The sequence below is a fragment of the Chaetura pelagica genome, unplaced genomic scaffold, assembly GCF_000747805.2.
Source record: "Chaetura pelagica isolate M959 unplaced genomic scaffold, ChaPel_1.0 scaffold138, whole genome shotgun sequence".
Taxonomy (NCBI): domain Eukaryota; kingdom Metazoa; phylum Chordata; class Aves; order Apodiformes; family Apodidae; genus Chaetura; species Chaetura pelagica.
Genome location: NW_009954215.1, coordinates 433,051 through 455,568, shown reverse-complemented (window position 1 = coordinate 455,568; position 22,518 = coordinate 433,051). Strand labels below are relative to the sequence as shown.

The window sequence follows — 22,518 nt, the reverse complement described above, 5'->3', positions numbered from 1 at the left end:
AGCAGGAATCTGTTCAAATTAGGAACCAGAAAGTTTAACACATTCAGTATGAGAATACACAGCAATATCAGAAATATTCCATAGAGAGAATATATAGAGGTAAGAAGAAAGCCTCTCCAGTATTTCATATAGACTAAAATGAATAGCCAACCCATTCAGGAAGCACTTTAGAAATAATAATAAAAAAAGAACCCCCACATCTCATTTTCCCAAGAGGTGGTTGGTTTCTTACAAAAATTTGAAAGTTTTTCACTCATGTCATTATCCAGATTCACATTTAAGTGACACCTGAACCAGAGAAAGCAGAACAGAAGAACAAGAAAGAGAATAACGTACTTCCTCTAACTGAGAGGTGCTGCAGAACATGCCTGCTTTTCTGCAGGCTTCCTTGATAAGATTGTTTTTTTCTGTGCTCCTAAGCATGCAGCATACAACACAAATTGGGAATAAGCATTACATACCACAGAAAACTGATATGGTACTACATCCTCCCACACAACAAAAACCCCCACATTAACAGCTATTTGTACTGTCCTTTCCCCCTTAAAATCCCAACCAGCTCTCAAGCAAACCACTCATTTGGTTCAGGCGGATAGTGAATGGAGAGGATGAGGCGATACAGCCTTATATGAGCAAGTATGACCAAAAAAGTCAGGGCTTTTTTCTTTTTAGATCAGAGTAATATATGTAATTAAAATAACAGGTATCCAGCTTCAAGACAGACCATTTTTACAGCTTGTGCAAGAAACAGCATGTGTTCAAGTGTACAGGCATATGCAGGGAAGTCTACAAGGCAATGTAGTGAATACAGAAGCTAAGAATTAGGTTCTGCTTTTAATACACAGGGACCTGAAAAATATTCCAGTTTCAGAATTATTCCAATTAATTCTGTAAGAGAACAGAAAGTATAAACATAAGGCAAAACAAACAAACAAAAACCAAAAAGGAAAACAGAAAGAAAAAGCTGAGAATGGAATGGATCAGTGAATTATCAGTGGGTAACAGCAAGATTTTTTTTTTCCTTTACCCTTCTGGTAAGATAACCCCAAGCAATGGTGCATTCTCACTTCAGAAAACCACTTAATTTTACTTTTTTGCTGTATTAGTGGCAAAAGCTTCTTACTTTAATAAAACCAACATTTATAGATTGTAAAAAAGTCTCCTTTAAATAAAAGGGACATCACTGGCTATTTCTGAAAAATAAGAACACATTCCAAGTATCTCTGCAGATTCTTCTTTTTAGCTGTCAAGAAGCTTTCCTGAGAATGTAGCCACTGATAATGGAGGGAGTGATGCAAGACTTTCATGGAAAATGAACTGCTGAAAACAATGCAATAAAGCCTCATTTCTCTGAATTACAAAATAAACACAAACATTTAAATATGCACAAAACAGTTTGTGGTGATCTTACTTCCTGAATTTACAAAACCTTAAAAGAATGTGAAGTGTACTTTGCCATGCTTATTTTAAATCTTAAATACAGTATGAATATTCACCAAAATTCAGGATTCAGAAACCTGAGACATTCTGGTAAATCAAGTATCATCAATCAATGGCATTCTGCTCAGGAATGTTATATACAGTATATTTCTATTGCAGTTCTGCTATTTCACTTCTGGTTCTACAGTTCAGTTTTTTTAAAAAATTGCCCCCCCCCCCCCCTTTCCCAACAAAATATTAAAATATTATCCCAATACTTTCATTTACTGACACCATGACAGTTACATGTATTCTTTTGTTATGCTCTGTTGTGCCCAAATCAAAGTGACTCCCTTCTTAACACCACAAAGGAAAATAAAGTATTTGAAAAAAGTTTCCACACAACAACAAAAAAGTATCTGGAGTCAACAGGTCCAACTTTTCTATCCAAAAGTCTGAAAAAACCCCTTCAGAAATCTGAATTCTTAAAGTCTCTGAAACAGTAATAAACAATTGGCAAAAAGATGCACCATAGCCAAAAAATATCTCAAGAAATGATTATTACAAGAACTTCCATCTCTAAAATCCAGATAGGTACCGAGCTATTGATTCAGAAGTCTTTTGAAGTACTCAGTATTTTTAGAGATTAAGTTCTCTGCCCAGTATCTGGAACTTCTGTCTATATTGCAGATAAAAATACTAACTGGCTTTAAAAAATCCAAAAACTCCTAACGCTGGATTCCAGTTTGACTTTTGGATAGAAAGAGCAAAAAAATAATTGTAAATTAACCTGAATAAAATCACCACTCACTAAGATATGCTCTTCTCTTAAATGTCAAAAAGTTATCATCTAATGTGGGAAACAGCATTTCTTTATATGTCTTCCCAGCCCCCATGGATTTAAGCAAAAGCGTTCTGGCAAAAAAATAAACTAGACTTGCAAAAAACCCAAAAAAAGGGAAAGTGAAGTCAGTTTCTCAAAACAGTTGTGATGTTAACACAGAACAGAAAAGGAAAAATTGAGTATCATCTACAGAGAAGTGTACTAAGCTGTACAGCAACATATTATGAAAGGATAACAAAAATATAAATAACAGCACATTAAGTGAAAAGATGAAAAATAAATCTATAAAGATGGTAAAGACTGTTAATATATTAACAGAGTAAAATATCTTCATGCTATGATAGGAAAAAAAAGAAATCAATTAGATACAAATTAAACCAGGTTATATAGAAAAGAAGGTACTCTGAAGCATATTGTCATCTTTTTTAAATCTGCTTCCCCTCCTCACCTCTTTAGATAATTAAAGAACCCATAAAGTCATCTGCCTGAGCTTGTGATCATAAAAATACTCAGGTTGTGCCATCACAGTCTAAGGACAGTCTTACGCTGAATGCTTATCCATTTTACTTAAGTTATTAACAGATTTCTTGCTGCCAGTCAAGTACCTGCATTACCATTCAATTAGGAGCCTGGGCTCACTAAATTCCACTACAGCCGTGTGCAAATGAAGACATAGCTGTGTTGAAGCTGGAAGCTTGATAGACAAGAAACAGGGGAGAAACTGCAGACAAGGCTTTCAGAAACAGCTAATTATCCCTTTGCAGCTCTCCCCAAAAGAACAGTAGAAACAAATATTTATGATGCTTTCTTCAGTTTCCTACCTCACTGTCATTGCTGTCAGCATGGAAACCAAATATGTTCTATCAACTGTTATGGGCTTTTGAAAGCTTATGGAGGAACCTGCCTGAATTGATATTGCGTGAGTTTCTGTTGCAGCTGCTGCTTGAAGACCTAAACCCAGTGTCCACCGTGACTGTCAGCCTCCGACAGACTAAACACCCGCCGACGTCCTTTCCTGCCAGACCTTACTAGAGGAAAACACAGCGATATATCATACAAAGGCTTTAACAATGGAACAAGGAAGGGAAACTGGAATGAATACAAAGGATAAATGTTAGAGCAGCAACAAGAATAAGCGACAAGGACACATCCGTAACTGCTGTTATCTTGAATACAATTTGACACCAAACCATGAGTCTTACAAATCTGAGAAATAATACTTCTGAAATAGGAAGTATTCATTCTTTAGGAATAAGTAAGTTTAGCTGAATCTAATTTTTGCTTACCTTTCTGAAAACGTTCATAATACAGTTTGGGTTTGTCTGGCAATGCCAGCAGCATTTACACCAAGTAGGGGCTGGCAGGCATTTAGTTGCATAACAACCTACTCACATGCTTGAGAAATCTCGAGAGAAGCTATTTCTCACAAATTCTGGTGGCAGAATTATTCTGATTTCCACTGGCCATAAATTATAAGAGGTGCATTACTGTGCAGGCGACAATACTTCAGTCCATTCAGCCCTGTTAGTTTATAATATGAAACTGAAGCATAAGATTTGGGTTATAATAGAGCCAAGCTGAGTGTTTTAAAAGATAGCAGCAGTTCAGATGATGATGCCTGGTGCGTAGGAAGTTTCTAGAAAAGAAACTTTCTAGAAACAAAAACCTTTCCTCACCTAGTTAGGAAATTACCAGCACCATAGAACCGATCAAACCACATTTACATTACTGATATAGAGAGAAAAGGCAGAGATGGCTTCAGTAAGATTGCAGGCACTGCTCTTGCAGCCTCTCCATGCTTGATTAATTATCCTTTCCTTGGAATAAATATTATTTTACAGACTGAAATCCAATTCTCTGCAACACAGGACAATCCTCTGTACTTACTTTAGACCTTTTACCATCAATATCTGCCAGATGTGTGAAATACGGCGTAAGTGGCATAGAAAATCAATGCCTCCTGAAGTCCTCAATATCCATTGCTTCAATGTAAACATTTTCTTAAGTACTGAAGCCAATTGCATTTTAAAGCTTAAGACAACTTAAAAAGTGATAAAATACAGCATAGATGTCATTACACATATGAAATTCTGGAAGACTGTTAACTTACAGTAAGAGAGCTTATCTTAATCCTCGGCATATATAATAATAAGTACTTTAAAGAAGTGCTGGTTTCAGCAAGTGTAGCCAAGAAAGGACTGTTTTCTAAACTCAGAGGCTTGATGATTAAAATCTGCCCAGCAAGACAACATTTTTACACCAACATTTCCAACAGACATGTTATTTTAAAAAATACAAAGGAAAAAACCCCAACCTGATAGCAGCATTTGCAGAACTTGATACTGCTTCTTCTGTCTTGCTAGGGATTCTGCTTTTTCTAAGGGATGACTTTTACTCTCTTAATTTTAAGGAACCAGGATGTTGTAAAGGGCTAAGCTTAATTCCTAAATACTGCAAATGGGGGAACTGCTTTAAAGCTGCTAGGCTTCAAAGTATCTGTGCCATGAGGTATAGTGACAATTATTAGCTAGGATAGCTGAAACTCAGGAATTGTAAGAGTTCATTTTGCTCATGACAAAGCAGTTGATGCAAATATTGTTCTCTTACCATGACTGAAACATGCATAGCAGTCACATGATTCTATGTAAGTTCAGTTAATCTCACTCCTTACGTTAAAATACTGTATGATTACTTGATGCAAGTAGGAGTGAGAGCAAGTGAAATATTTTTAAAAAACACCAAATAATCTTTTTTTTCTTGGGACACATTTCTGAAAGCTTTTACTGTTTAACCTTTAACATATACTCTGTCTTGTAATATTGTTTTCTCTCAACCAAGAATTACGCAATATGTCTTAATTTTGTTCTCATCTATCACTTTTATATGTAAAAGTCATCATGTATGTTCCAAATCCTGTTTCCTGAAACAGCTCTGAAGCTTACAGGTACCATCTCAAATATATCAAACTCAACAGTTTAAATCTGTGAACAGGCAGTAGCTCAGGACACTGTAGTCACAAGTTTACAGTAGAAACTGCTGCCACAGGTTAAGATGTTGCACTTAAGGAAGGGAATTGTAGCTTCCTTGAAGTCCACATCCACATCTCCCCTTTATCTTGTTTGGCCTTCTTGACTGAAGTTCCTGAGCAACCCAGCATGGTCAACAACCTAAGCAGCTGCCAGAACAAACAGGGGAGCAGGGAAGGAAGGAGGGATGTAGATGTGCTTGCGTGAGCACATTCAAAATGGAATGGGAAATGAAAAGGGAGGTTCAAATGTGACAGACAGTGGCAGCATCCAAGTGCTACCTTGAAGTATAAACTAGATTTTGGTAGCTGCTTGCTGTTCAACACCTACTTGTTATTTCCTCATTGAAGGAGCCATTTCACATCATGCAAACCTTCTCTTTTGCTTCACAGCAGAGTAAAGCAGTTTAGATTCAATTGTCCTCCACAGGTTAAGGGAAAATCATATTGTTTTACATTGGTGTGGCTAAATACCAACAATTGCTTCTGTAACTCAGCTGAGTGGTCAGTAAGACCTGATACAACACAGACAGTGCTCAAGACATTATCACTTATTTCAGTAGGATACTTCTGTTCATGCAGAAGCCCACAGAGCAGCTGTATTCGCATACCGAACAGATAATCTTTTTATGGTCATGCTCCTGGCAACAGTTTCCACTACATATCACAATTACATATAAATACTATGAAACAGATAATATTAATGAGACCATTAATTACAAACTTGCAGTGAACTGGTCAAATCAATTAATGCAGAAACATTGTTCCCAGAAAGAGACTTCAGCATTCATACTACACTGTAGATTAGCAAAAAGTGTCAAAAAAGATCCTTGGGCTAGAGAAATCCCTCCCAGCTTCAAGGATTTCAGAATCCTCTCTGGACTATACTAAGGACCTTGAGACACTGTCATCCACTCAGCTACAAACATTACTTGTTCATTACTGGCTGCAACTACATTAGCAGTTTTGGTTCAGACCAACACAGCAGCTTTGAAAATTATGTACACTCACTGCTTGAGTCTGATTTTCTCTGCATTAACAAGATTCTTCACAAGTAATACAAACTGTTAGATTTGTTGCAACTATGCACCAAATACAATTAACATTTGTATAGCAACATATGTCTGAACCAGTAAAGGTCAGAGCAAGTATGATACACAGCAAGATCCCTAAACATGCAGATTAGATGCATGCACCTCACTATCAACAGTTCATTGTCCTATAGCACTAAATTACCTGCTCATGCACATAGAGCCACATTCTTCCTCTTTGTTACTGCTCTCTGAGTAGAGTTACCAGAAAAAAACCCAGCTCAAAAGTCATCCCTACAGCCAGTTAGTGTAAACTACTGACTTGGGACTGAAGTAGCTGACACCATTCCCATGCTCATTTCCACTGACTCTGCTGAGGGTTACTATGCGGCTAGTGGTAGGAGGCAGCATTGCAGCCTCACAACTAGATAAGCTAAGGCATCTACATTATGCATCTAAAACTTTTTTTTTTTCTTTTTAAACCAATGAGTAGACTCCTGCCATCACGCTTTTTAAGTCGCAGGAAAAATAAACAGAATTTCATATGATACACATGCCAACATACTGTGTAAGTAGATTTTAATTTTGTTAACTACAGTCTATGATTCTTCTTCAATAAGGCACTATCTTTTTATGCTAGATGAGGAAAGACATGCTCTGAATCTACTAAATTTTTCATAGAAGTCAGATTATACACATTTGAAAGATCTCAGTTTGAAACATGCAGTATAGTCTTGCTTGGTAGTTCTGTGAGCTATCATGTTGCTTACAGCAACAAGACTAATTTTTTTAGATTTAGGCATCCAGATACCAGATGACAGCAATCATTTACCAAAAGAGAAAACAGAAAGAAGTCCTTCCAAAGTTTTGAATAGATTGCATATATAAAAACATTCTGAATTTTATTCCAGAATCACACAAGTTGCAAGAACATTTTGACTATATTTTAGTCTCTCAGACTAACAGGTGCTTTATAACCTAGAGTCTGGGTGCTCAAATGCTTTACATATCATTCATAGACTTCATAAGCAGCCTTTGCTTGCCCTTGACAGCAATATTTCTTTCAGGGATAGTCACTTTGGACAAATAACGTACATTCTTCTCATGACATTGTTCACTGAAATCTAAAAAACACTAAATGCCTAACAAAGATTGCATCATTTCCTGTAAGACTTAAAAAAAGTTTAGTTTAGATGAGGCTTCCAAATAGAGGCAAAATGGTTATGTCTTTATAACCAAGAGGAGGTAGAGGTTAGTTCTAGCTCAAAAACATTTCAGTACGCACCCTTCAGGATCTACTTCTTGTTTAGTCTCCAGCTTGAGGCTTTACCTCACACATAATCTGCACTCAGAACAAACACCATTACAAGATTCTCCACAGATTCTACACCAAAGAAAAGGAGGAATGCAACAGGAAGTTGCAGTATAAACATATCCACTAAATACACTGACCAACACAAATGCATGGTAGCTGCATCTGTGAAACTTAAACTGTCAGTTTTTATGGCAGCTTCTTCTGCACTCATGAAACAACCTCAGAGGTGGTGGTGTTCAGCCAGAGTAGTGTTATTGCAAAATTTTAAAATATTAGCATCCTAAGTAAGTAATTTTAAATATTTCATATTTGGCCCATTGTTTAAAATTAACATGAGTATCAGATAAACATACAAAAGCAAATGTCACCCAGTTAAAAAAAGATGCTTTATGGGGAGATCAATTTACGCACTACAGTGAAAGGCTAACAGTTTGTATGACAAATTTATGGAAAGCAATACTTAGATAAAAAAAAAATAAATCCAAACCAAACATCATTTTAAATAGTATGGGCTAGGAGACAAGTCAAACAAGCAGGACATTAGTTCACCAGTACTTAAAATCACTGCTAAAAGATGCCAAGTTCCAGAAAGCTGAAGAAATAATTAAAATTTTCACCACAATTTACTTTAACTGGTTTAGTTGAAGGATCAAGTGATCTAAAAACATACAGCCCTACTGTTTCGAATCCAGTAACATAGTAACTTTTATTTTATTATAAACTACTCTACATCCCTTAGAGCCTAGGCTGAAAATCGTGGTTTAATACCTGATGGGCTCTGTGCAGCAGGAGTGGATGTTGAGCTTGCAGTCACTGAATCACAGCGCCCTGTACTCCCACTGCCACTGGATGGTGATGGTGATGAAAGTGGTGATGGATTGTGCTGATTTATACACTGGGCTACAGCAAAGCCTGCAAAACAGGACAAGAAAATTTATGAGTCAATAATTAGCTTGAAAGAACTAACCTACATGAACCAGGCTAATTCCACAGTGACCCAGAAGATGCAGCCTCTGCCACCTTCATCTCAGAAGCCTGAAAACCCAAATGCATTGCACTGAAAACGTGCTACAAATGCTGGTCAGTGAATAAGAAAGTAGAGGCTAAAGGAGTAAAAACATTTTAAAACTTAGAGCTTTCAAAGTCAAAATGTGTCAGAATGTTTCAGTTTTTGATATATTCAAGAAATTAATAGGTCATAGACCTTAATGTGAAAAGGAAAACAGTTCAGTCATAAGTGAACAAAAAACCTCTCAGATAGAAGGCAGGGATAACAACTTCTTTTAATCAACCAAACCTTGGATTTAATCTCACAAGTTGATTTTTCTTCAGTCCACAGATTGGAAAAGTCTATACAGCTATGAAGAAGAATCAAAATCTTAAAGATCTAGAATCTAGAAGCGTTATACCATGCTGTGGCCATTCTATGCCATGGAACGACCTGGTAGATTTTACAATGTGCTCTGAAAGAAAAGTTCATGAGCTGCCTGTCCCACGCAAGTCCAGTGAAGACAACTACCTCTGCATTGCTCATACTTCATTCATCTCTTACTTTCTTTAGAAGATTTCACCCTTCTTGTGGTTCTCAGCAATCTTCTGCACAACAACACACCTACAGCAATTCCTTCATTTTATTAGAAAGTTTTTCCTTTGGCAGACATTCCTCCTAGTACTTGGAAGCTTTTAGTCATCTCTTCAGGTTTTGACAGCAAGCAGCTTTTCAGAATATGAAGCACTTACAGCAAAAGAAGTATCTTCAATCTGGGCCATATAGCAGGTAACGTACATAACTCAGCTGCTTCTGCAGCTCTCCTCACCCTCCCATGGAAAAGTATTAATGCAAAAGTTTACTTTTAATTGGCAGTTCCCTGAATTATTAAAAGTAGTCACAATGTGCACTATGAAACACCCAACAATATACTTGTTGCCTTCATTGCATAGTGAACAGCAAACAGGAAATTTATCTGACAATCAGTTATGAGAGAAAGAAAAGGCACCACGCAATTCTTTATTCTTTTCACACTATTCTTTGTTCTATGTAGAATCTTCCATGGCACTGGGTGGATGAGGTACTCAGTACCACCTCTTACCCTCTATGCTTATACTAAAAAACTAGACTCAAAACTACTTGCAGAAGCACAATGCTGTCTGGATTGCTGTAGAAGTTGCATTATAGCTTTAGATGGGTGAATGCCACTTTTACCAAGCTTTTTTCTTATTTTATAATTAACAATGTCCAATATGAACACCACTTGAAATAATTAAATAACCACCATGGCAGGAAACATTTATTTTAGTTAAAAACAAAATAGTTTGCTAAGTAGCTAAGAATTCCATTAATGTAAAGAAATCCATGTATTTTATTTCAGAAACCAAACTAATTGATCTTCTACAGTCACTGAGATAAGTTAAACTGAGGTTACACACAGTGACGCCTGATAGTCTGCAAAAAGTTAACCACAAACTAAACTACCTCAAATTTGAAAAACTTCTACAGCACTCAGGGCCACCAACACATACAATTTTTAATATAGCAAATGTGCACTAGGTTTCTCACACATACTTCATATTTTAAAATACCAGTTAGGATGGGAAACAAGGAATAATTAATGGACCTGTGAGCAGAGAATGGAGGCAAAGCCATCTGCTAAAGTGAATACAACTTGGTTTTTGGCAGGTGCTTACTTACATCAATATGTTTTGGTTCCCTTACAGTGCTAGAAGAAGTTATATCCATCCAAGGCTTTTCACATTCACAAAAGGTTTTTATGTCAAAGGAGGAGAAATATTCCATCCTCAACAAATAATAGAAAAAATAAGCAGGGTATCCTGTGACTATCAGAGGAAAAGCTGGCCTGTCTGAAGGTTCTGCAGACCAGCACTTAGGGATTCATGGCCTTACACTGCTTGTAAATGATCTCAATGTATTTTCTCTCCCAATACAACTGCAGAGAATGGATTTTAAGTGTGTTACAGGAAGGTAATTTAGATAGGAGGGAAAGGTACGTTTAAATTCTTCAGAATACTGTATCCGGGAAACTACTGACCAAGAATGAGTATTCTAACAAGGAAACTCCTTCAGGAAATAATCTGCAAAGAAAAGATCAGTGAAATTAATCATAGCTAGAGGAAGTAAAAGGTTCTAGGAGTGCTTTTGTTACTAATATATGACTCTCAAGTTGTGATAGAGGTTAGCTACAAATGAGTATTTCCTTTCCAGTAATCACCCTTCTGTTTAAACATAATTTTCTCTTTAAGACTCAGTAAAATATTACTGTGAAGATGTACCCTGCCAGTTCCTTGAAAAATACCTTATTTCCATAATAAAAATGTTTCATTAGGCTATGTTTCTTCATAAAATAGTTATGCTTTTGCCACGTTTTACATAACAGCAGCAAAATGTCGTGTCAAAATTTCATGCCAAACTTGAAACAGCCTCTTAGCTTTTCTTTAAAGCAACTTTTTCTTAGGCAAATTAATGCAAATCTGTCTCCTAAATAGGAGAAAATCTTCCTACTGTCTCAAATTATTTCATGTGAAAGACAGCCTGAACTATAAGATCTCCTAAGAACAAAATTTAAAGATGAGGAGAAGGGGAAGGGATGGCGGTGATAAAGAACAAGACAAATAGGACAATTAAAAAAAATAATAAAAATGCCTGAGAAATAGAAATAAAACCTTGGACAAGAAAGCAGAAACTGCATTTTCATTATAAACTGTATCAATTACACCAGTGTATTTCGATTTATTTCTATTCTGTTTTAAGCAATTCACATATTTCAACATATTGGTCCAACAGTTGGTCAACAAGGAAATGCCAGATCTGATCTTTTTTGCAAGTATGAATGAAAAAAATCCTTACATGCCTGAAAATTATTTCTTTCAGTACTTATTTTTGATTTTTCAAAGTGCTATTCTGCCTCAGAAAACCTGATGCATTGTAGAGATTGTTTACATTTAAGAAACTCCATTGCTACCTCATAAAACTGAAGAATAACTGTTTTAATGCAAAAAATGTTTTTGTTGCCAAGAAAACACACGTGGAAAAAAAACCTTGTCCCTTAAAGCTCTGCAGCTCCAACCAGCACTGAAAAATGGATTATCGGACATTTTTAGTCTCCACATTTGCCATGCAATGCCAATATATGATGGCTGCAGCTTTACTAATTTCTTCTCTTCAATTTAGAAGTATACTTAAGAAACTAGTTTGAAGTACAGTGATCAGGGGACTTAACTCTTTGCCATGGTTCATGCTCTTTATGCCTGGCCAGAACATCCCTATTACAAGTGGTACTTTGTTGAAACAGCATTTTTTTTTTACTGTCCTTTAACATACAGAGGAACTCATTAATTTCTTTCATCAACCAGAGAAGTCCTTTCTACAAGTTGAAAGAAATTAGGATAGTTACAGTAGTTCAACTGGCATGGAGAGAGCTAAAGCACATGTCAGCATTAAACCACAGGCTTGAGAATTCTCAGTCTCAGAATGTGCTCCTTTTTTAAATGGAAAATAATCCTCGTAAATTGTGAACTCCCCAGATGGTAACAGTCAAAGACTGTTTTCAAACCTGTTTCAATAGTATCTTTAATTTCTTGCACACAAGCAGTAATTCATATTACATAAATCAAGGTAATTGTATCTTGTGTAATCTTACTGCTGTCAAACTGCCTTAATTAAGCACTTCTGCTTGAATGCCTGTGCACAGAAATGAGTTAGCTCTACATCATTCTGATGATGACAGGATTAGTATCTGGTTCATTAATCCTAGTTCATGCTTCTAGAGTTAAGAATATTTTACAAAAATAAAATAAATTTTATTCTCATAAATCTGAACAAACTCCTGGGCTTTGTTTAAAGTTTTCCTATTCCCAAGAAGTGATGCAAACTTTATACAGAATTCTTGCCTACATTTTGTTTCACATTGGAAGGGTTACAAAGCTATGAAAGACCATTTTTCCCCTTTAGATTTTAAAATTAAGATGGCTATACCAAAATTAATCTATTTTTATTATATTACTGGCTATCATAAAATACATTTTTAAAATGTAGCATTTGAAATACTTTCATATCCTGTGCCTGATTTCTCATGCTTGGTGTCAAAAGCTTCACAATACTTTTTTCCTCTGAATTTGCTTGTGCATACAATGGAAGCTTCAGTTTCCTGGAATTCCAAATAAGTGTGTGGTTGTTTGAATAAACTACCATGTTGCACCACTCCAATATCTCCCCATTCCACCCCAAAATGAACTAGTTGATGAAGTCAGTTATTACAAATACAAGTGCACTCTTCTTACAGAAGGTTGATTCTGAAACAGTAACACTGGAATCTTTTCAACCACACCTTTTCCGTGGAAGTCATGGCAAATAAATATATGCCTATAATACACTATAGACTTGTGTTTTGAAACACCTGAAGGACAATATATTAGTCTTTTTGATTTCTGTTGCCCAGACTTAAGCAAGATGAGCTCCAATTTAGTCCTAAGGTAGCAGAACATCTATTTTTTAAGTAGGGCTTTTGAATCAGTGTGCTGGTTTTGGCTGGGATGGAGTTCATTTTCTTCACAGGAGCTAATATGGGGTATGTTCTGGATTTGTGCTGGAAACAGGGCTGATAATGCAGAGATGTTTTAGTTACTGCTCAGCAGAGCTCACACAGTCAAGGCCTTTTCTGCTCCCCAAACTGCCCCACCAGCCAGCAGGCTGGGGGTGCACAGAGATGGGGGGACACAGCTCGGACAGCTGACCTGGCTGTCCAGAGGGATATTCCACACTGTATGATGTCAGGCTCAGCATGTAAAGCTGGGGGAAGTAGGAGGTAGGGGGGACATTCAGAGTATGATATCAACTTCAAAACTACTCAGTCCAAAAGGAGAAAAGTTCACTATCTGTAAAATAAATCTCTGCAAAGATGTCACTTTGTAAAAGGAGACAGAAAACCAAAGAGTTCATTGATTTAGAATAATTCCTTTAATACAAGCTAATGTTTTATAAGTAGCAGTGGGCCTTTTCTGCCTTGCTAGCTCTGAGGTAAATGAAGCTACACACAATGTCCTAGCTGTTTTTAAAAACTGGAAAGACAATGATCATAACCAAATTAAAGGAGGAATTTTGCACAACAGACATTTGTGTTACATACATACCAGGTATGTGAAACATGATTTAAACTGACACAATTTGTAAAGGAAGGCAAAGTATCAAGACACTTGCAGTGTGTTTGCAGAAACTGCCATGGATACGTTGCTCACAATGCACCTGGAACACACACTCAGATATTACTTGTTTCTCTAGGAGTAAATTTTTCCATAAGGCTCATCATGGAATTGTATGTTTAGAAATGTATCACAACAAGCTTTTGGTTACTTATCAAAGCCACAGTTAAGCTTTTGCAGATACAAATCACAAATGAAAAATTGCTTGATAATTAATGTTATTCTTACCTGGAACTTTGTCAACAGATGCAAAAACAGAGCGTTGCACTGTAGGATCACTGCTACCACGTCGGGACTGATCATAAAATCTGAATGGAAGGTGCTGGGCTGCTGTAGAGCTGTGTCCAAAACCCATAACTTCATTTGAAGGCTGAACAGGAAGATCCAGGAGAGCTATGTTTAATCACAATTGACAATTTTTGTTACTAAAAATACATAAAAGGAAGAACAGGTGAAAAGAAAATTGATAGTTTGTTCAGGATTTGAAGAGGTAAATGAGATTGTTTAACATAATTTGGCTGTATTTACCTCTTTTATTATGGCTACAATTGCATTGGAGGAGGGACAACATTTCTGGCAACCTTTTCTATCATTGCTGTCCACATCACATTCCCACAAGGGAAGCCTCAGAAAACAGTTGAGGACAAAAAAAAGGATTAGAGTAATCTTGCACTAAACAAGCCATAGGAGGTGTTTTTTTTTTAAACCTTCTGTTTTTCTCTGCGTAAGTAAAGTCACCCATTAGATACAAGACACTGCAGAAAGCCACTTAAAGACACAATTCACAGAGAAATCGCAAAAAACCCTCCCATCTTTGCATTACCATTCAATCCAAAATTCTACTACAAAAATAGACCTGTAGTAACCTCTAACTTGCTTTACATCTATTAACATGAAGCAAACCATAAAAGTATGACATATCTCTTTTGTATACTCAAAGCATAAAACAGAACCATAAACTACTAAAATAATATTAAATAATCTGTAATCAGAATAATTGTGTGGCCAACTCAATTTTAAGAGCAGCTTTTACTTTGTTTTTCACAACTCTGATTAATTCATTATCGCTCCTGCACAATCCAAGTGACTGAGCTAGCTGGCATCCTTTGTCACTTCCCCATCTATTTTCCTTCCTGTATTTCAGTTTCCTTCTCTGTACTCACTAATACATTCATCCGGTTTCAGCCTGGATTATTCTTTGCTCACTCAATAGTCAAGTAACATCTAACCACTCCTTACCATCTACTCAAATTAACTCTTTCCTTCATCTCCTCACATGCATTTCACCAAAACACAGAAATCTGGCTGCTGTTAGTTCACTCAACACTTTGAATTGCTCATCACCGCAACCAAGAATTAAGCATTATCATCAACAGCATCAGGACACCATGCAGCTCAGGACTCGGGCAAGCTGAGCTCCAATTTAACCCTAAGGCAGTAGAACATCTGCTTTCTAAGCAGGGCATTTGAATTTTATAGCACTGAACCACATTTAAAGAGAAATGTTGAATTTTGTGAAGTCATTGGCAGATAGTAGTAACAAGACAGGATTCCTTATTTTTCATCCTTTCTTTGACATGTCTATCATTAAATACGAAAACATATACTTTAACCCAATAAAGTATATTGCTTGGAGACTAGACATGGGTTTACAGCTTCCTGTGGACCATCACTTTGATTTGTCTAACATAGCCTTATGCTAAAGAGTGACTTGCTGTGCCATAAAAAATAATTTAAAAACAGCCATTCACCTGCAATTCTCTGCATTTTCATTCGCCGGGCTTGGATCCGGCCTTTTGCCAGACGCTGCTTTGCAATAATGCAGCGAATGTGATCGGAAAACACAAATGTAGCTTGAAGGATAGGGAAGGGTTTAGAGTGAGGACTTGAGGCAGGCTTGTGTATTATTATGTTCAGAGCTCTACTGTCATCCTCCACCCCAGTCACCTGCATATCCTAAAAAGAAACAAAAGGCAAATAGCTAATGAAAGTTAGCACTTTAAAACTATAGATTGAATATCAACACTAAAATAAAATCCTACAAACACTCCACTGAAGCTCCTAAAAATCAGTTTCCATGTTAAAAAATACACAACATGCAAGTTGCACAACCTTTCATTTAGGTATTCAGAAATTAGTCCTTACAGAGATTAAGCCAGTTTAAAATTCAATTAATTTATCTGAGCATAGCAAATTTTCAGGAAATACAAACAGTGTTGACTAGGCAGGAAAGAGAAATAAATAAGAAAAACTCCTAAAAGCTTTTGAAATCAAGTAGATAAGCATAGATTTTGAAGTAATAACCTGTCACCTTCCCCACCCATTAAGGAAAGCACTTGAACTCAATCCTAACTGTATACAATTTATGTGTTCAAATGAACATAGTCCCATACATATTGGGGAAGACACCTCACTTTCTAATTAGCTATGTAAACTTCTTTAGAAAATCACAAATAGTTTAAAAGGCAAGAACTAGAAAAAAAGAAACAAAAGAAACAAGTATGGAGAAACAAGAAAGCATGGTACAGAGCTTAAATATATGAGCTAGTATTTGTATTACTATTTATCCAACATAAATGTAGATGTTTCAGCTGTGAAAAAGTAATGACCCAGAGTAAAACTTCTCCTACCTGCAAGAGACCTGCAAATTTAACTACTCCCCATCCAAGTCTGGCAATATCTGGCTCAACCAGACTCATCTGGTAAATATCCACAGCCAGGAATCTTTGAACTTGACCCCCATCCTTTGTTATGACTGTACAAGCAATTAGATCACTGTTATCTGAAGAAGAAAAAAAGGTACAATTGATACTGAAGTTAAAGATTCTGCATTTTTATGTTTTATACAACATAAAGACCAGTAAAATTTAATTTTCCTTATCAAAACATCTAAACAAGCAGATAACACCATATCTCACACTGAAAACATCTGTGGGATAGATACAAGTTACAAGTGGAAGCATACAGCTCTTTGCAGCAGCAGCTCATACAACCAGAGAAAACAGCCATAAATCATGGTTTGGGAGCTGATGAAATTCTTTGTGCATAACACAGAACCAGAGGCTATCCAGAAAAGGTTGTGGAATTTCTGTCACCAAAGGTTTTCAAGTTTCAAAAAACCAAACCAAACACTTCCTCACATCAACCTCCTCTTCTCCCAACCCTCCCCCCACACACCACAACAGAAAGGTCCCTTCTAACTAACATTTCTATGATTCTACCAATTACCCTTTACCAGTAGGTTCCATTTGAAACTGATAGGGTAGTAGGAGAGAAAAGGAGGAAATATGGAGCCCTAATACAATTAAAAGAGGATAATTACTGCTAATTTAGTGAGCGCTTTAGAAAAAATTCAAAATATAAGTTTAATCAATAAATACTATGTTGCTCTTTTCTGCAATGCCTACACTAAATGATTCAGCTACATGTGGATTGTTTGCTATCACCTTCTCATGTGCCCTAGAAGGCTCAAGAAACCCAGAGGACTAGCAAATACCACTACAGGAGCCTATGGGAGATTTCTTCCCCAGTGGAGACAGCAGGCAAAAAAAATAAATCATAGCCCACATTGCCACTTTAGATCTCCTATGTTTAGTGAACAAAATCCAACTCAAATATTATTAGAATGTCATTGGTGCAATAATCTGAACAATAAAAGAGAATATATATTAAATGCAGCAGAAGCTCTACATTTTTTTTTTCTAAATATTCGTATATATTTTATATGTAGGCATGTAGAAGTGGTAACACACATGCAGATCCAATACATCCCTCCATAAATTACTTTCTAGTAAGTAAATTATTTTTGTTTATAACAAGCTGGAAAGCTTGAAGTTTTTAACCAATATTTCTCAGTCATAGGAAAACAAGAATAATGCAAGTGACATTTATACTGAACTGGCCTATGAATTTAGGCTATAATGTTACTTCTTTCAGTTTAGCTAAGAAATAACATGTATCATCATTTACCTCTCGGCCATGGCATTTGAAACACTGTCTCTAACAGATCAGCAGCCTGAAACCAAGCACGGAGGCTGTTAATTTGAGCTGCCAGTGAACTTCACACAAACAGTGAGCTGCTGAATCAGATGAAAGCAGCCACCTACATCAGACACCTATGAACTCACATGCAGTCTAAGACAGGCAGTTATCCCATAACACATGAGTGCTTCAAAACTATTTACAGTAAAAAGCCAGTACTGGAAAGTAATGCTATCTCTCATTCTGGTGGCAGCATACCCAGCAATATAGAATGCATCTTCTGTGGAATACCTGACTCATTTCTAAACATACAGTCATACACTGTGCTGTCAACCTTGCAACACTGAAAGGTTTACAATGAACATATGCACACCAAAATACTAAAATGCCTCTTTGCAAGAAGCTTTCGCCTTTCACATCAAGCTCCCATAAAACACCAGCATTGCATTCAGAGGAAAAAAAGATGCCATTTTGATAAAGTGAGTTTTGTAGGGTTTTTCAAAATGAAAACACTAGCTGAAATAATTACTGGATATTGTTAACCTCTAGTCCTTCTTGACACAATGTGTATATGAACGAGCATAACCACTGGAGACATATCAATCTTCAGGAAAAATTAAAATGCGTTGTAACAACATAGATTGAGAAAAACCTGTGAGATTGAAAATGTCTCCAAAGTGATAATTAAAAGACACAAAATTATACTAAATGTTTACTCAACAGTATCTCAGGAGTGTATCTGGAACTACTGAAACACCTCTGCAAAAGATTCAGCTTTATCTCTGATATAATCTGTAATCCCTTGGGAATAGCTCAGCATCCTGTTCAACTATGGGAGTAAAAGCTTCCACACGCCAACTTCAACATGACAGAAGAGGTGTGAAGAACTCGAGGGCAGGGGATGAAGGGAAGTGAGTGGGACAGGACAACCGATTCCCAGTATCAGCAAGGCAGCACAGTGTAGCTGCTGGAGTAATTACTTCCAGTCTCTTGAAATTCATGAGTGGTTTAAGTGCATTTTGAATAGGTGAGAGCAGAATAAAGAAATTCTCCAAGGATCAGTTAATTTAGAAAACAAACATACCAGGAAACCAGATTAAGGACTGTGAATCCTTTACGTCCTAACATTTAGATCCTGGAATACTTATTAACAATCTCTTAAAAAAAAATAAAAATACAAGAAGCATTTCAAATCCAGTGGAAGACAAACTTAAAACAATCATCCCATGTACTCAATCACACAAAAAAGATAACTATTTGGGTTTTTAACTTTAAAAGAAAAAGTCCAGCAATTTTTCCAGGTTATAAAGTATTTGGGAAATTGAGGGACTACTTACTCAAGTCAAGAACATCATCTGCCTTGATCAGATCTTCCTCCCTTGTAAGTGGTAACTGCGTTTCCAGCCCATCTTGCAAGTGCAGTGATAGCGAACGGAGCATGAAGAAAACTCTGATTGCCTTGAGAAATTAAAGTAAGAATATTAAATACTGCTGCACTGAGTACTACATATTTTAACAGAATCTTACTAATGTATTATTACTTTTACAACACACCAGTTTGCTGTCATGCAGTAAACCTACTTTTTAAACTGAGAAAAAGTAATTTAAAAGTTAGTTACAAAAAGGATATAGAAGAAGTCAAAACATGCTGTTTATTTTCAGTGAAGTAGAAGCAGCAGAGCTTTTATCCCACTGGCACACTTATACAAATTGTACCTGACAGGGAAATGATCACCAGAGCTGTTTAAGCAAAAATAACAATCTTGGATTTTGTTTATTAAAATAATAATTTTAAGACAATTACAATACCTCTATGCTACAGAGAACTGCACAACCAACCTCCAGGACTCTCACATTTTGAACTTAAAACAGTAATAACTTTTCTGGCTGAGTCTAAGATGTCTAAAAGTTTGAGAGAAAACAGTGCATATTTTTGAGTTCTAATTTGCTGTGTTCATCACAACTAACAACATGTACTACAGCATTCTCAGAAAATTTAATCTTTATTCTCAGAAGGTCTAGATCAAGGCAAAGCATTCCGAAAGCTCCATGAATCCCAAGGAACTGCTCAACAGCTGCTCTGTGAAATTAATATTCTGGTTTTGATTTAGAATTTAATGACATATGGCATGCAAAGGCCAGATAAGGTGCCAAAGAACAATCATCATTTTATTAGCCACATTTTGAAAAACACCATTTATGATCATCTTCCATTACAGGAACTGTATTTTCAATATAGCAAATGAAAAAAAATTTTATTACTTCCGGTGTTTTGTTTTTTTCAACATAGTTTCCTACATAGTAATTCTGTGCTAGACTGTAAATTAACTGCTGCCTTACAATAAAAGCATCAGATTTATGGAACAGCTGCAGTGCCCAGGAAGTATTAGGAAAAATAAATCTAAACTGCCTTAATGCAAAACTCTTCACCCCTCCGTTTTTAAAATTCTGTTTTAAAACTGTCGACACTGTGGCTCCTGGGAACCAGAAATGTGATTGCTTGGCCAGCTCTCATACTGGTGGTGTTTTCAGAAACTTCTGGCAGAACTGGGATGAAGAGAGGGAAGTCATACCTGGCTCTTCCATAAACTGACATCAGAGCAGATGAATTTGGTATGCTGTTGAAACTTCACAGGACGATATGATTATTCACAGCAAGAACGTCAATATCATGGTTTTTGTTTGATACCCTTAACACTCCCTTATGAATAAAAGCTGAGTTACTTCATAACTGGAGATGATCTCTCCCACTTAGGTGGATTGCATTCTTATTAAATAGGATTACTACAAAGCAGTTCCATTACCAGATGCTTCCAGAAGAATTTGTGGTATTGCATTTAAAAGTTTCTAAAGCCAATGAAGAACAGCAACATCCTTACATTTTTGGTAAACCAAAAGTCAAACCCAACACGTTTTCGTTTTAATTTGGAGTGCAGCCATGAAAATAAGCTTGCACTTATTCTCCTATTTCTGTCCTTGGCAGAGCATTAATTTTCCTTGCATATATTCCCTATAAAACTAGTGTCACTCGTATCTAAACATGTAGTCACATGTATTGCAGAATGATCTACCAGAATAGGAAACAAAATTATAACTTTAGCCTTTTTAAGGATAAAATAGGAAAAAAAGCATGAATATCAAATGAAAAGGGAACTACACTGTGCTTCTTACCATACTGATAGCCCTCAGTTCGCTAGTAATACCAATATAAACCCAAAAACATATGATTTGTTACTTCCTATTAGATCTCAATAAAACAACAGAGCAGTTCAGTGGCCTAGAACTTTTTTCAACTGACTTCTGTTTTCTTGGGTAAGTAGGAACAAATATGAATTGCAATCTACATTAAAGAACTAAGGACTTCCTATAACAAAAGAAGAAGTGAGAGCCAAAAAAATCTGATCTCTAGCAGCTAAGAACTCATGATAAAATCAAAGTACAAAGCTACTTCACTTGCTAGTGCAATAAAGCTTGACAACTTTTTTCAGAAACTCATGAGATGCTCAGAATTGAGTCACTGTTCATTTCAAACTCTCAGTAGAAAGGACTTCCAGCAGGTTAAGCGGCAGCAGCAACATCACAAAATACAGCTCAAGTTCAGCATATTGTTATGGCAATTCAGCCTGCGAGGAAGCCTAGCTGGAGTTCTTGCTGATGGGAAAGACCATTCCATCCCAAAGAATTTACAGGAATATTTGTATTGATTTTTCCATTTCCACCAACAGAAATGAAGCTATTCCTTATTTAGCACATAAAAACCATGGAACAAACAGTTTCCATTAACATGCATTTCATAGAATAATTCTGTTAACTTCCTGAGAGAATTCTAGGAAGCATTTTTCCTTTCTAGGAACAATACTTTTAGATAATTCATTGTACTTTATCAAACTAAACTGGCTGTGATAAAAAAAGTTTGTGGCTTACAAGAAGTAATGAAAGCACAAGTTTTCAGAAGATTCCTGGAAATAAGCTTTTTTTCTTCAAGACTACTTGAATATACTTACATATACACTTAAATAAATGCAAAGCTACCTGAAGAACAGCACTTTTCAAATTATGTCATGTAGTAATTATCTATAAGACTTACGGGCACTGCAAGGCTTATAGGACATCACCAGAATAAACTGATATTTTTTGCTATGTCTAGAAACACAAGAAATATGAAACCAGCCAGCCTTCCTGTGGAGATTCTTACTAAAAGAATATAACGAAAGATGGACTGAGATATCAGATCACAAAAGGAAACTGACAATACATTAATGAGTGCCTTCAAAATGCCTCTTAAGGCAGATGTCTCCATGGTCTAAAAAATTAAGACCTCAGTGCAGTAATATACTGAATTGACTAGACACAAGAAACTGCAGAGAAAAAGCTTATCCACCTGGACAGGTAAATATCATATAAAGTACACACAGGTCTGTCTTCATTAGATCTTGATTTTATGCATGACACTTGTAATCAAGTGGCTTTCAAGGAAAAATGTTCATATTTCTAGAAATGTTCAAAGCCTTTGGCATCATTCTGTCATGAACTAATGTAAGATCTTACTCTTCGTGTTCTTTCCACGTCTCCACAAGGCAATCTTTTCACAAAATCAATACCAGTCAGCGGCGTCCCCGTTGGAGGCAACAAGATTGAGGCATCCATCATCAAGTACTCTACATTCATGGGCTTAATCTATAAAAATATT

At 36.3% G+C, this 22,518-nt stretch overlaps 1 protein-coding gene across 1 annotated transcript in view; it reads right to left on the bottom strand.

Moving 5' to 3' along the window:
- Positions 1-22,518, bottom strand: part of CLEC16A (C-type lectin domain family 16, member A) — a 51,114-nt gene that overhangs the window by 1,141 nt on the left and 27,455 nt on the right. Inside the window, exons 17-22 of the mRNA XM_010003285.1 lie at positions 22,377-22,505; positions 19,166-19,286; positions 16,478-16,629; positions 15,599-15,803; positions 14,076-14,240; positions 8,403-8,546 (exon numbers count right to left, since the gene is read on the bottom strand). Of these exons, the coding sequence (XP_010001587.1) occupies positions 8,403-8,546; positions 14,076-14,240; positions 15,599-15,803; positions 16,478-16,629; positions 19,166-19,286; positions 22,377-22,505 (916 nt within the window). The remainder of the gene's footprint in view (positions 1-8,402; positions 8,547-14,075; positions 14,241-15,598; positions 15,804-16,477; positions 16,630-19,165; positions 19,287-22,376; positions 22,506-22,518) is intronic.